This window comes from Solea senegalensis, linkage group LG17, assembly GCF_019176455.1.
Source record: "Solea senegalensis isolate Sse05_10M linkage group LG17, IFAPA_SoseM_1, whole genome shotgun sequence".
Lineage (NCBI taxonomy): Eukaryota > Metazoa > Chordata > Actinopteri > Pleuronectiformes > Soleidae > Solea > Solea senegalensis.
Genome location: NC_058037.1, coordinates 16,953,652 through 16,968,853, shown reverse-complemented (window position 1 = coordinate 16,968,853; position 15,202 = coordinate 16,953,652). Strand labels below are relative to the sequence as shown.

The window sequence follows — 15,202 nt, the reverse complement described above, 5'->3', positions numbered from 1 at the left end:
GGGGGGTTTTGTGCAGCATTTATAGACATACTCTCTGTTTTTTTGTCTCGTCTCCATTGTGTCGCTGAAGACTGCTCAGCGTGCTGTGCTGTAATCTGGACTCGTTCCTGCTGCTGGAGAGCCAGTACAACATCTGCTCCACGCTGCTGCGGAGTCAGAGGGAGAACGTCGCCGTGCCAGGCGCAGACGACGGGTACGACAAACACACACACACACACACAAAGTCTTAAATAGTTTTATTCTCCTGATGTTTATTTGCACAGATTATCATGAACACAAAAAAAGAGAACGTCATGCTGTTTTATTACTCGGCGGTGTTTGATATGTGAGCCAAGTGCATCATTTATCCGGAGAAGCACTGTGGTGCTTCTAAGTAAAGCTGGGAGAATGAAAAAGAAGGAGGAAACAATAATGTCTTATTGGGTTTTGGTGTTTTTCTAAGTGTTTATTAGGAAAAAAACAAAACATTAACAAATTTAAAAAAAACACACAAAATGGCACAAATGAGTATCTTCTCACGGGATTAATATTTTAAGAGTCTCTTCAGCACAGTCCTTGAAGAAACGGTTCAGTTAAACATCTAAACATCTTGCGTCTAAACATCAGTTTCAAAGGTTTCCTTTGAATGAGTTTCCAGTTTCCTCTGACCGCATTCAGGCCTGTTATTAACGTCCATCACACAGAGACGGTGCTAAGAACAGGCCAGAACCTGTTCACAGGTGTGTCGCATTAGCGACCGCCCTCTCAGCCGACTGAAGGTGTTATTTGCCCCATATTTCGCTTCATATTTAGACAGAACCACAAAAATTAACTTCCGTTTTTCTATTAATGGTTCACATTGTGTTGCATGTTACAGAGTAGAGCTTTGATTCACTTGGCTACTCCAAACTCTGAAATTAGAGTTGTTCCGATTCCGACACCAGTATCGGAAATGCCTCCGATACTGCAGAAAATGTGGGCATCGGTATCGGCGAGTGCTGGACTGCACCGATCCGATACCACGTAATTTATTAGAGCTCCGCTAGCTCAGTTGCGCTGTGCTGTTTTAGAGGTGTGAAGAAGAACTGATCACCCGACACCTGTAGACAAGGAGCTAACATTAGCTCATCATGTCTGCGGTTTGGTAGTATTTACCAGTTAGCCCCGTTAGCGTTGTTAGCTGCGCTAGCTCCGTTAGCGTGCCTACAGTCAAACTGGAGCGGCCCGTTTATTAAACGAAAAGAGCAGCGCTACAACTAACCAGCGTACCTGTGTCCTGCGTATGTATGCCTCTGTTTTTAGAGTTTAGCGTTACTTCAGAGACTCATTTTAACAATCTGGAGTCATGTAAAAATGATGTCACGCGCGTCCTTTCCTGGTCAGTCGTCATGGAAACATGAAGCTCTGCCAGTGCTGCGGTGTGAGTCAAAACAAACGTAAAAGCTGAAAAACGAAATAACATATCACTGGTAAAAATAAATGGTGTCCATTTGCTGTATTTGTTCATGTTTTACAGAGGGTTTAACCTGAGCCAAACCTTACCACCAATGATAATCATATCACAGTCATGCAGGCGTAGTATGGTATATTTATTTTATAACACACTGGTATCGGTATCGGTACTCTGTCTCGGCCGATACCCACAGCACAAGTATCGGAATCGGTATCGGGAGGAAAAAAAATGGTATCGGAAACATCTCTATCTGAAATACAACTGACAAGACTACTCTGTTAAATATTGAGTTTTAGACATTTCCCTGCTAATTGTTGGAGATGAACCCACATTTTAAGGATTGTTAAGGCTTTTTAACTGCTTCCTGTGACGGCACTCTGACCAATCAGTGGCCGGCAGTCTGGCGACGTCACGCATAGTATCGCCTCAGCTCGATTGGAACTTCAATAAAGCCGGGTACTAAAAGAAGTACCAGGTACCAGGAATTATGGTAGTGGAAATGCAAAATAACCATGCTGAGGCGAGCCGGTGGAGACACACCATTAGAGACTGCCCCACCAACCATTATTTGCCCATATTTCACTTCATTGCTAGACAGTGGGACAATATTAACTTATTAACCCATATTATTCCCACCTCGTTTAGTGTGATAGAAAAGAGTTAAATTATTATTTTGGGTATGCGTATATTCATACTAGTTTAACACAGCTGCGAGGTGCTGGAAAAGGATTAAAATGACCTTAAAAGCGCTTGAATTTGAACCCTGGAACCATGATACATACAAGACCTGCGTTTTTCTAGTAATGATTTTGTTGTATTATAGCAGCGCGAGTAGAGCTTGTCCCTTGTGCAGATACACAACCACATTATTTAGAGGGTCACAGTCTCTCCTTCAGTAGTTCACAGCTGTGGGCACCCGGTCTTACTTGAGTACAGTTGAAGACGTTTCACCTGTCATCCAAGAGGCTTCCTCAGTTCTGATTTAGGATTTGTGTGTGTGTGTAGACCTAAAACTGCACAAGACCTTCTGATTCTGACGATTCCGGGGTCCTGATCTTGCATGGTGGGTCAGACAGAAGTGGGAGTGGAGACAGCCCCAAAATCTCCCCACAACAAGACATTTCACTATCACAATGACTCGGAAGCTGTTAAATTAGGGTAAAAAAATCCTGCATAGTTCTGCTTTTAAAGCACTCAAACTCAATGTTGTCCAATTTGCGATTGTCTCACTCAAGCGGGATATCGCGGTGCGTGCCATTTGTAGTCATTTGTCTGAATTTACTCCACAGGAACATCCCCCTTAGGGTCCAAAACTCACACAAACCCTGACATAAGATTGGTATCGGTGGTATCAACACACCATTGATACCGTTTATCAAATGCTACAGTCTCAATCTCTTGACTCTCGTTTTCTTTTCGTTGATATTATGAATGTTTTATACGTGGGGATAAACTGTATGTGGAGCAGTGTCTTGACAAAAAAGTTCTCCGTGATGCGATCGCCGAACACAGGTTTGCCCTCATTTTTATTTAACGCTAATTAGGATTCCCAAACTTTGCAACCTCGCCGCGTCTACACATTGTTAGCTGCTGCAGCAAGACACCGTCCGCGACTCGGTGCCTCTCGCCTCGTTACTGTATCTAACTGGATCAAAACAATACGGATTTTTTTAAAGGTGCAAGGTGCAGTAGGTGCTATACTGAGCTGACAGTCATTAAACCGTCCTGTTTACGTCTTTGAGAGAGAGAGAGAGCAAAATGATCATATTTTCCAAAAATGTTAAACTATTCCTGAACTTTTCTGTCAAAGAACACATCTTCTCTCTCTCTCTCTCTCCAGCAAAGGGTAAAAGCTAAAAGAGACTTTTCAATAGCTTCCGCACCAGGTGTGTTTAACTCCTCACATCATCGTTTGCCGCCCCTGATGTGAAGGAGCAAAAATAATCTTGTGCTCAGGATGAGAAGTCGTTGGCCTTCCTTGTCAAAGCGAAATGAAATAAAGCAGAAAGACAGTGAAAAGAGAAAAAAGGGCCATTGCTGAAAGAGCCTCTCTCTCTGCATATTGTAATGGCTGTCACGGCTGTGACTATTGCCTGTGAATGGAAGTGTCCAACCAAAAACACCGACTTACATCACATGGCTGAGTGCTGCTTTGGAGAATGATGTCTTCATTTGTCTTCCATTGACCTTCTTCTCTTCAGGCTGCCTCTTCTTCTCTTTCCTCTCACTTTCACTTGCGTCTGAAGTTTAATTTTGTCATTTTCTTCCTCTTTGAGCCTTAAATTCTTGTTTGGGTTTTACACCGTGACCCTTTTTTGACATCCAAATTTACCCAGACTTACTTTCACTGGAAACATGTAATGTAAATGACATTTTGTGGCAAAGAGGCTCTTGGAAAGAGAGAAGACAGTCCCATTTTATGACCAATTTCAGGCCCAAATTACCTCAGCTGTGAGAGCCGCGCGACAAAAGTGCCTCATAATTGGAATATTCCGATCTTATCTGAAACTTAAAATGGAAATCGTCTCCTTTCTTCTCTAACCTTGCAGCAATAATATAATCACAGTGGATTTAGAAGAGGCTTTGTTCAATGTTGGATATGTAAACTTGAATGACCTCGTCACCCTGAAAATCTACGGAAGCTACAAGTTTACCTACAGCTGCAGCTCTCTAGAAATACAAAAAACTGTGAAATAATGTTAAAGCCCATATAATTTGCTTTTATTAACAACATAAAGGAGAAATACCCACAGTTCTCACCCACTATCTCACAGTGAGGACTTTGATTTGTGGTTCTTGAAAAGGTTTGAAAAGTGCTTAACAATGCTTGAAATACTGACCCAAAAATAGCTTATTAGCTGAACAGTTTGCTTATTAGATGGAGGAAGAAATAAATACTAAAAACTGGGCCTGGACCTTACCTTGTGTGTGTGACGGTGAGTGTTATAAAACACTATTCTGGTTGTGTATAGCAAATTCCCACCTCTTTTAGTGTGATAGAAAAGAGTTAAATTATTATTTTGAGTCTGCGTATATTCATACTAGTTTAACACAGCTGCGAGGTGCTGGAAAAGCATTGAAAATGCCCTTAAAAGTGCTTGAATTTGAACCCTGGAACCATGATACATACAAGACAAAGTAGAGTAAACAGCAACACTATGTTTGCATTAATAACAAAGTTTAATTGAAGGAAAAAGATGAAGCATCTACTGGGAAATTATAATTTGCAGTGATTTATGTTGTTGCCCAATTTAAATTAAAAATACTAGATAGGATGATATATTTCCATACATATTCATTTATAAAAAGGCTGAAGATGAGTTTTAGAATTTTAAGTAAGGCCTCTGCATATGTAGAGTACGCAAAATGTCCATCAGATTTCGTGGTTAGCGGACGAGATTTACCAAGAGCTAGTCTGCACAGCAATGCTAACATGATGCTAATGCGACACTTGCACTTAGCCGGCGCTTCCCTCCAGGCTCTTGTAAACTCTCAAGTGACTCTCTGGAGTAAAGATGAAGGGAAGCAAAGGATCAGATATGTTCAGTCTGTCAAGTTTTGCGATATTATTATTTAAATATTATAGAAAGTGTACAGTGACAGGTTGAATCCAGCACTGGTCCTGTTCATTTTTGCCTGCCAACATGGCGGTTCTCAGGGTGACCAACTAACCCTAAAGGCCCCGGTATACTTCCGCGTGGACCCAACACGCACCGTGCCCATGATGCAAATTGTGTCATCAACACTATATAGTATGACAGTTGTTTAAATTTGCCTCTTTACCCAACTTTTAATCCACAACCGAGCCACATTTTTTGAGCCATAAAGTGTTCTTTTTAACCTTCGTCTCTTCATCTGCCTGCAGGACGTTCATCATCGACAGTTTGTCCGTGGAGAGGAATCACGTGCTTGTTCGCGTCAGTGTGGTGGGAGGTCCATCAGAGAGGCGGCTTCCTCCTCGAGCGCTTCAACAGGTCAGATTAGCTTTATTTTTCCACTCTAAAGTCTAAAGTCCTGGCCTAGAAGAATTGTGAGTTAATTGCAGAGATGACATCACTTGAATCAGAACATTTCGAGGTGGACACGGAGTGGTTATGGTTGCACACAACAGTGTTTTTCTTTATTGTCAGCCGTAAAAAAAGACTCTTTTTTTTAAGCACCAATTAAAGGCTGTACACCCATTTCTGTGAAGCTTTACACTCTTCATTTCCTATAGATTCAGCAACATCAGGACATGAGTGCATTAACTGCAGCTTATCCATCACCGTGTTGCTCACTAACACTGAAATAGAATGTCGCGTAGAGCAGAGATGAAGGAGGTTTTCTTCTCTTTTTTTATTGAAAGTTGAATTGATACAAACAAATAATAAATAAAATGACTCTTAAACAGATGTGATAACCGGAGCAGTGCAGAGATGTGAGCATATTTACAGGAAGTGACATGTGTTGTTTATGTTTTAAAACCATAAAAACACCTAAAGGTAATAAGGGATTCTTTATCTTCTCACTCCAGGGTGACGATCCTTATCCGTGGCCCATGTTTTCCAGCTACCCTCCGCCTCCCTGCTACACGCTGAATCCACCGAAGATCCTCCATAACTCACAGGGTATGAGAAAAGGTCAGAGTTGAAGATGATATTAACTGGTGCATTGCTGGGATTCCACCTATCTGTCTCGTACGCAGACTCTGAGTTTGCTGCATTTCTGGCCTCGGCGAAAGACGCAAAGACCGACGAGAGCTGGATGGCGACGTGTCGCAGGCTGTACTGCAGAGTCATGACCTCTAAACCCGCCGTCGCCGTCACCGGACAGGGTGAGATAATGTTACACTGTGTGGCTGTGGATTTTAAATGTGCACATTGTCGGATTTCAACCTTCAAAATAATCAACTCACAGCTTGAGAACTTCTGCTTTTGGCACCGTGCCACAACAAGAACTTCCAAATTCCACTTTACAGCGCACATAAACCTAACGGTGCAGCAAAAATGAACGGGACAGGCTGGATTCAACTTGTTAAAGTTCACTGCGCACTTTAAATCCACGGAGAATCCAGCGCTGTATATTGCAGAACTTGACAGACTGAATGTATCTGATCCGTGGGATATTCTGCTCGCTTTCAGCACATTTCATAGCAGTGATTCTCCTCCACTGCCTCTCTGGATCTGTGGGGATCGGGTCAGATGTTCTTTTGGAACACCATCTTCACTTTTATGATGGAAACATCCGGATCAGAGACGAGTTGTCTGACATATTGCCTGATTTATGTGCTTTAGGAAACAATGCTTTTCACCTCTGTAGACGTGTATACGGTCGAGGTCAATGACTGCTATTAAAAATGTGCTCACAGTGCACAGAGGAAGACGGGGGGGGCGATGGGAACAGATTTCGTGGTTTGCACTTGGCAAATCGTGGACTTGGACTAGATTTACCAAGATTTAGTGTGCACAGCTAATGCCAGAATGACGCTAATGCGACACTAACACATCTTTAGCCGGTAGACTCCAGAATTGCGTCCATTTGTTTCCCTCCAGGCTCTTGTACAACTTTCACTGACTCTCTGGCGTAAAGATGAAGCGAAGTAAATCAGGAAGTTGAAGATAAGCATTAAGACATGTTCAGTCTGTCAAGTTTTGCGATATATCGGTCGATCTCGGTGGATTTAAAGTGCACAGTGACAGGTCGACTAACTCTAACCCGGAGCTCTATAGAGTTCGTTAAACATCATCAAGGCCTGGTTGTGTGACCTGAGCGGAAAGAGTTAATCATTTCAAATGATGAGCCGTGTCTAAGCTGAATCATCTGCTCATGTCGTCTCTTGTGCTGCAGGTGCACCCTCCCGGCGCCTCCATCTACGCTCATAACACATCCATGAACCTTTTTTTAAAAAACTCATCACCGCTATTGACAGGCGCTGTGATGCCTGCCTTTTTTTTACTCTCTCGTAGGAGTAAAAAGCGGCAGATTGAGTGAAAAACAAGACATTGAAATGAAGAAGGGCTGTCATTAATGCACATACTGTACCGTGATTGCCTCCTTTCATCAGAACACAGTTGAACTCAGCCCTATTTAAAAAAAGAAAAAAAAGAAAAAGATCCGCGCGCTGCTCATTTAAGGCTTTTCACTGAAAAGGCCGTGATGATCCAGATTTATTTACCCGTCGCGTCATTAATCACGCACAAAAAAAACCCTGCCGTTCTACTTTTTTTTTTAAAAGGAAACATTCACAGAAGGAAAATTGTACCTTTTATGCGCCTGTCTGCTAAATTAACTTTAAGCTTCCCCGGCGGTTTATTGAACATTTCACTCGACGCAGTGATTAACACTTGTGTGTTTTGATTGTGTTCCATTCAGCTGCGAGACAAAAATGATTAACTCCACTATCTCCTCGTCAGAAACACTCGTGATTAAAAGTGTTTGTAATGTTCGATACCTCTCATCTCGTCAGGCTATTGATCGCTTAATGGGTCTCCGTGAGCCGCGTGTCAACGAGACGCGCTCAGAAACACTTATCTTCGCAATATACGGATATTTATATCTATATCATGACGTGGTTTTGGGGCGTTGCACGTCTGTGAGGAATTTTTCCTAGTTTTTCCTGGTGAAATACACTAAATATCATACAATAAATGTTATATATAGATTAAGAAATACATGGTATTGTTTGAATTATGTTAAAAAGAGCTTCAATATTTGTGTAATAGCAGAATTACAGGCAATTTCATTCTTCCTGACGCGCGTAAATATCAAAGTAAAAGTGCTTGTTTTGATACAGAACGACGTGCACTTCGCTATAAAAACACATTTGAGCCGCAAAATAAATAAGTTATTATCGGAGACAGACACATAAATCAAAGGTTAAGCTAATAATAATGCGGACAACTGAAGTTAAAATGCCAAACAAGCTTTTATGCATGTAATTCAATGTTGTATTTACTAAAAAATATTGTTTAGTATCATATTTGGTCTATAATCTTTTATTAGTTTCATTCTTATCGTTTATTAGTATATAGACTAAAAATATCCAGATATAATTCACTTGACTGTGTGTTGCCACTAAACACTCCATATGAGGTTTTTTTTTAATGTGGTGTTAATTGCATTTTTTAAAAATATTTTCTTGTTAATATTTACCTTTCACACCGTGGAAAATTAGCATGGACGGTTTGAAACTGGTTTAAAAAAAGTATAAGTGAAGAAAATAAGGCTGACAAAAGGGGAACAAACACATTATTAACCCTTAGAACACAGAGCGTTTTTTTTTCCCATCACTTTTAAACGTATAGTATATACAGAGGCTGTGCAATATATAGTGTCCTATATCCTTTTTTTTAGGCACAACCTGATGAAAAAAAAAATACATTTTCACCAACTATATGTGAATGTGAAAAGGTACCGTGACAGGAGGTCTGTTTTTGACAAGGATGGCTCAGCAGAGGTTGTAATGCAGAGGAGTTTTATTTTGCATATGTCCATCTCCAAAGTTGACACCGTGTGGGTATTTACAGTGAAAAAAAAAGTATAAATATTAAAAAAAGAAAAACTCCAATTCCAACCCATGGGTCAAAATAAAATAAGTGGAAAACAAATAAGGAATCACTAGTAACTCAATGATACTGTAGACGACCGAAAAGCGACAATATGGGCCTTTATGCAACAACACTCTATCTCCCTCGCCCCTCCCAGACTGAAGGAGCTCATTTTTATGACTTCTGCGCCTTTATATCACGACTAAAAATGCAATATGAAATGAATCACGAAATAAACACATAAGAAGATGACATTTTTTAAAGCCTGAATATGTGACCAATACACACACGCCCCCAGGATGTCCATATAAGGAGTTTGACCGAGATCATACTTAAAAATAAGGTAATAGGTTACCTACCAAAAAACTATTCTGTATTCTAGCTGCTTCTTTTCTCTTTTTACATAATTTATATAGAGTTGTAAAAGAATTTTGGTGTGTATTTTCTATGGCTTTTTTTCATTATTTAAACTGTAGATTTGCTCATAAATGTGGTCGCGTTGCTGCTCACAGTTATGATCACTGACCGCTGTTTTTCCAACACGAACACACTTTTACTAACAACCACTTAACATATAAGGGGTTTTTATGTGGAGTTGTATTTACCGATACGTTTTCCTCCTCTGGTAACATGTGAAGAGTCTTTTAAGTGTGGGGCTTGATATTTAATATAGATTAAAGGTGATTTCGCACTGTCATAAGTGGCTTTTCAATGTCACTGACTGTTCGAGGGCTTAATATGTCAAAGTACTTTAAGTGGACTAAAAGCACTGTCATCAACCAAGCAAGTGCAAATTAAAATGTACTTACAGGGAAAAAACCTAATGTATATGTCAAATTGCAGCCATACATTTCAATCCCCGCCTTTTATGAAAGTGGATATTTATTTTAGGGTCGTATTTAAGTTGGGCAGCTGATGACCAATATGTGTTGCAGAATTGCTCCTTTGTTAGGCAATTTTCTCTCTCTCTCTCTCTCTCTCTGTCTGTGTATATATATATATATATATATATACATATATATATACATATATATGTGTATATATATATATATATATACATATATATACATATATATATACATATATATGTATATATATACATATATATGTATATATATATAAATATATATACATATATATGTATATATATATATATATACATATATATGTATGATAAAATGCAAGTCTAAATATAAATGACATTAAACAGCACTTAATACAAGATGCATTTTGTGCCCAAAAACGTGTAAACTGACTGAATAATATGTAAAAAAAAAGTGGCCATGTAAGATTTATTACACTGTACATATATATAGTAAAAATATGCTGCCAAATGAGTCATTTTAATAATTTAATACACTGGTAGGACATTACATAGAAGGTTGTATTCCATTTTCCCCCACAGACCATCCATGGTAGCACACTATATTGTTTTTTTACAATGAATTACTGTAAAATAAGACTCAGGTTAAGTGGCAAAATGTCACTTATCCCACAAAACGGCAGCGTCAGCATCTCCTGTTCCATCCCAGTTTTCGCTCGTGAGCCGCTGTGATGAATCCGCGAGCCTGTTACTGTATCATCACCACATATATATACTGTAAAATACGAGAGTTTATTCGGGGTCAGTGAGACGCAGTGAAGCCGTAAATTGAGCGGCTGCACATTTGCAAACCGGCGTGATGATATTACTGTACCTGAGCCTGTGGCAGCTGAACCGTGAACCCTCTCAGTGCCGTAAATACACACTTTTTACACTCCCAGTGTGACGAGTGAATCTGTGCTAGTTTGTTTTAATGCGTGCTGTAACAAATGTATGACTAACAGAGACTGTCGTGTTGTTTGGTTGTATAAATGTGTTTTGGGTTTGTCCTCCTCAGTGCTGGCTGACCTCCTGGACAAGGTTGTGGCTCATCTGTCCAGCTCCACCACAGAGTGTTTCTTCTCTCCGGCTCAGTACAAAGGTCAGTGCAGAGCAGTAACAACTTCCAGTTTTTTTTAAATGGGACAGTGGAGACAGTGGAAATTTTGGCTTCAATGTGCTTTGTCCTAGAGCCAATATTTCTTCAATCTTCATCAACTAAGTGACTTTAATCCTCCTCATCTAAACTATTCATTATTGTACACCGGGTTCCCTCTGGTCCTTGAAATCCTTGAACATTTGGGAATTTGAAAAAAAAGTTTATTCTGACACAAAGTCCCCTAATAGGACTCCACACTCACAAACACACACATGTTTGCGCAGCATTCGTAGTGAAGTCACTCAAAGCATTCCCTAACCCCTTACCCTTAACCATCACACACTTAAAACCAAGTCTTTACCCTCAAAAATCCCCTTGAATGTCCTCACTCCTAATGGTTTATACAAGTTTATACACACACACTCACAGAGATACAGAAGAAGAATGTATTGCCTAACCCCTGGTGTTTTTTGTGTTTTCATGGTGTTTTCTGGTGTTTTAATGGTGTTTTACTGATGGTTTTCAGGTGTTTTAATGGTGTTTTACTGGTGGTTTTCTGGTGTTTTCATGGTGTTTTACTGATGGTTTACTGGTGTTTTCATGGTGTTTTACTGATGGTTTTCTGGTGTTTTACTGATGGTTTTCTGGTGTTTTCATGGTGTTTTACTGATGGTTTTCAGGTGTTTTAATGGTGTTTTACTGATGGTTTTCAGGTGTTTTAATGGTGTTTTACTGATGGTTTTCAGGTGTTTTAATGGTGTTTTACTGGTGGTTTTCTGGTGTTTTCATGGTGTTTTACTGATGGGTTTCTGGTGTTTTAATGGTGGTTTTCTGGTGTTTTCATTGTGTTTCACTGATGGTTTTCTGGTGTTTTCATGGTGTTAAATTAAACTATGACGGTATTGGACAAAACCGTAACCATCACAACCAACCTACACCCAATTCTAACCCTAAAACCAAGTCTTTACCCTCAGCACATTGACAGAATGTGAGGACCAGTCAAAACAAATGGTTTATACAGGGTCCCCATGGTCCTTGAAATCCTTAAAAGTTTGTGAATTTGAAAAAAAGTAATGTCAAGGCCCTATATGGCTTTTCTTCATAGCAGTGTTACAGCACCACGTAGAGGCCTGGCATATGTACTACAGCGCTTGGAGTTGTTTTTGTACGATTTGTGTGGATGAGGTGTTCACAGAAAACAACAAAGAAGATGAAGATTGCTCAGGGAAAGTTATTCAAAGTTCTGTTTCTGTGTGGATTAGGCCTAAATCTTGAAGGGATCAGTTCTGCAACCAGGAAAAAATGATCACAGACACCACGTCAAGATAAAACATCTTATTTCATGACACTATACTGATACAATATGGATATATTGTCGAGCTCTATAGGTCAGAAACGATCTGAGTGGAGCACTCAGTCTAGATAAATGGTAGTGATATGTGGAAAGACTGTAGTAGTAGTAAAGTAGAGAAATATTGTTCTACAAAAGTGATCTGCATTTAAGTTCATCTGTCAGAGCCGCGGGGCAAACCACGCTGGTAGTAATCCCGAATGGGGAAAAGGAAAATCTAAGCACAGATTATTAAACAGATTGTAAAGCCCCTCAGAGGTACGACATGTTTTTATTTGGTCTATAAAGTAGGTTTGATTAACATAACTTGACCCCGACTGCAACGTCTTCCACCTCCACCAAGACATCGCATGGGGGAAAAGGGGTTGGTCAGGTGTTTCTGCCTTCGTCAGCTCAGGGGACTCATGACTCAGCGCGCTGGTATCAGAAGGTCTGAAGGACTTACGCCTCGGGCAAGATGTCAGACGACTCAGGAGGGGGAAAAAAAAGTGTTGCTGAACTTTTGGGGATTTTGTGTTTTAGCTGAGGTGGACGTGGCAGTCCCAGTGTGTTTTTGTCTACACTCACCGTCAGGGTTGTTGTCGTCTCTGAGGACCGGAAGACAGCTGGCTAATGAATGAATGAATAAATAAATAAATAAATAGAGCTGTTTATTTCTTTCTTTCTTTCTTTCAACCCCAGGATAAAATGTTGTTATGTTTACCAAATGAAGGAAATGAATGATTTCAGTTGGCTGCCTTTGTTTGGTTGCCAGCGGGGGAAAGAAAAAAGAAGAAAGAAACGCTGCTAATTAGTAAATATTCAAATCTTAGAAAAAGAAGAATGTGAGGAACTTTTGTAAAACTGCATTTGAACCAGATCACATTGTCATTACAGAAAAACATACAGGTGTATCTGAGCGTTCCCACTGGGTCATAAAAAAAAAGAATGATATTTGACCAAAGGAATCTTTAATCGGCTATTTACATTAATTTTTTTACCTTTATTGTACGAGGATAATCCCATTGAGATTGCAAATCTCTTTTCCAAGGGCATCCTGGCCCCTTGATAAGGTTTCCGCGACGCAGCGATGCAAAATTCGGCATAATTTCAACTTTATTTCTAGAGCACATTTAAAAACAACCAAGGTTGACCAAAATTGCTTTAGGCACAGGAATATAAAAGAGATATAAAACATAAAATCAATAAAAACATAATAAAAGAAACAGTATATACATAATAAAATATTAAAATGGTAAAATCTATATAGAAGTGTCCGGGGTTGACTGCTGTTATCCTGAAGTGAAGGCTCAGGTAGGAGAAGAGGTGATTGAAAGTGATTTAAAAGTATTCAATAGTTTGGGGGCAGATTTAATTTCCATGGGTAACTGTTTTCAGAGTTTGGGGGAAGATACAAATTAAGGTCCCAATGCCGGCGGGATTTGGGCAACATCTAAAAGCAACTTCTATTTTGAAGCCTCGAGATTAGACCACTGTCATGTTGACAAATTGTTTATATCCTGGTTGGCTTCAGGAGGAAAGTGAGTCAACGTGGTCTATGACTAAGATGAAAAACAACGGATATCTGTCAAACAACCTGCAGGCCACAAGTGACGGTGTACACTGTACTTTGGTGAAGTTACTGAATATTTTTAAAATATCCTTTTTCGGGTGTTGCACTTTGTAGACGGTCCCTGATCACGTAGAGCTACGAGGCTGTAGCTTGTTGTCTCCGCTGCTTTGATTCAAAAGACGTCTCAACAGTGTTTAGTTTAAATGTTATTGATCACGGAAGTTAGGGTTAAAGATATTCAAATCTGTGAATATCTTTACTATCTAACTTTAACAAGTTTTATTTTGAAAAACGAGTGAGACACGGATTATTTAGATCCACTGAAAGATGGATTTGAAGAGGGTCCGTATAGTAAACGATACAAATTAGTATTTACTCTTACACGCACAGTTTAATTGAGCTAAGGGCGCAGTATTTTCTCATTTTATTGATTGTTATTTTATGGATTTCATCGTATCTTTTCATTTTGACGTTGAGTAAAGCACCTCTAGTACCTCGTAGGTGTTGTAAAGGCCCATATAAATGAAAAAAAATCAACACTTTTAGAGTATTTAATCAATAAAATGTACTTTTATTACAATTACACATACAGGTTTACAAAAAGTAGCACCTTCAGGCCAGTAAACATAATCCAGGTGAATTTTTATAGTTAGAATTTATTATTTTTGATCAGAATATAAATAAATGTTGTAATGTTTGCTCATATTTAAACATTCAATCAGGTATAAGAACATGTACATTGAGATTAAGGCTGTGTGGTTTTCATCTATATTATATGAAAAGCTACTCAGTGACATTCACGTCTCAGGGAAACAAGCTCTGAAACAGTCTATTCATCACGGGGGAGAATCATTGTTTTACATTAAATCCAAGCTTTTAACACTTAGGAAAGTGGGTTTATTTATGCCGCAGCGGGTAAAGAGCACTTAAATGGCAAAGAGAGGGAGAGAAAGAGACTGCACTTATACGACTTGTTTTTTTTTAGTCTAATGGAGCACAGAGTGTTTTACACTGCACATTGTTCACCCATTTACACACACAATCATGCTCACACTCACCCGCTCACACAGAGATGATGTAACTGTGAAAAAACCCCCACAGATACATAGATTCAAGCCTGAACCAAAATGTGCAGCAGAAATATAGGAAATAATGTGATCTGTATGTAATCTGTCAAACTGAAGATTGTATTGTCAGTAAAATGTTGATCGTTGTTTTCCAAAATGTCAAAAAAAACCTTGTCTTTAAAGCAAAATTCTATATTTTTTATGGTTTTTTTGGTTATACGGAGCAAAGAAACCAGAAAATATTCACGTTTTGGTTAGCTGAAAAATCAGAGAACTTGGTTTGATTATTGGAAAACAAACAAACACACAAAAC

General features: G+C 39.3%; 1 protein-coding gene across 1 annotated transcript in view; it reads left to right on the top strand.

The window, feature by feature from the left end:
* tbc1d32 (TBC1 domain family, member 32) overlaps positions 1–15,202 on the top strand; it is a 74,193-nt gene that overhangs the window by 32,250 nt on the left and 26,741 nt on the right. Inside the window, exons 24-28 of the mRNA XM_044049709.1 lie at positions 71–193; positions 5,298–5,406; positions 5,946–6,039; positions 6,117–6,245; positions 10,839–10,922. Of these exons, the coding sequence (XP_043905644.1) occupies positions 71–193; positions 5,298–5,406; positions 5,946–6,039; positions 6,117–6,245; positions 10,839–10,922 (539 nt within the window). The remainder of the gene's footprint in view (positions 1–70; positions 194–5,297; positions 5,407–5,945; positions 6,040–6,116; positions 6,246–10,838; positions 10,923–15,202) is intronic.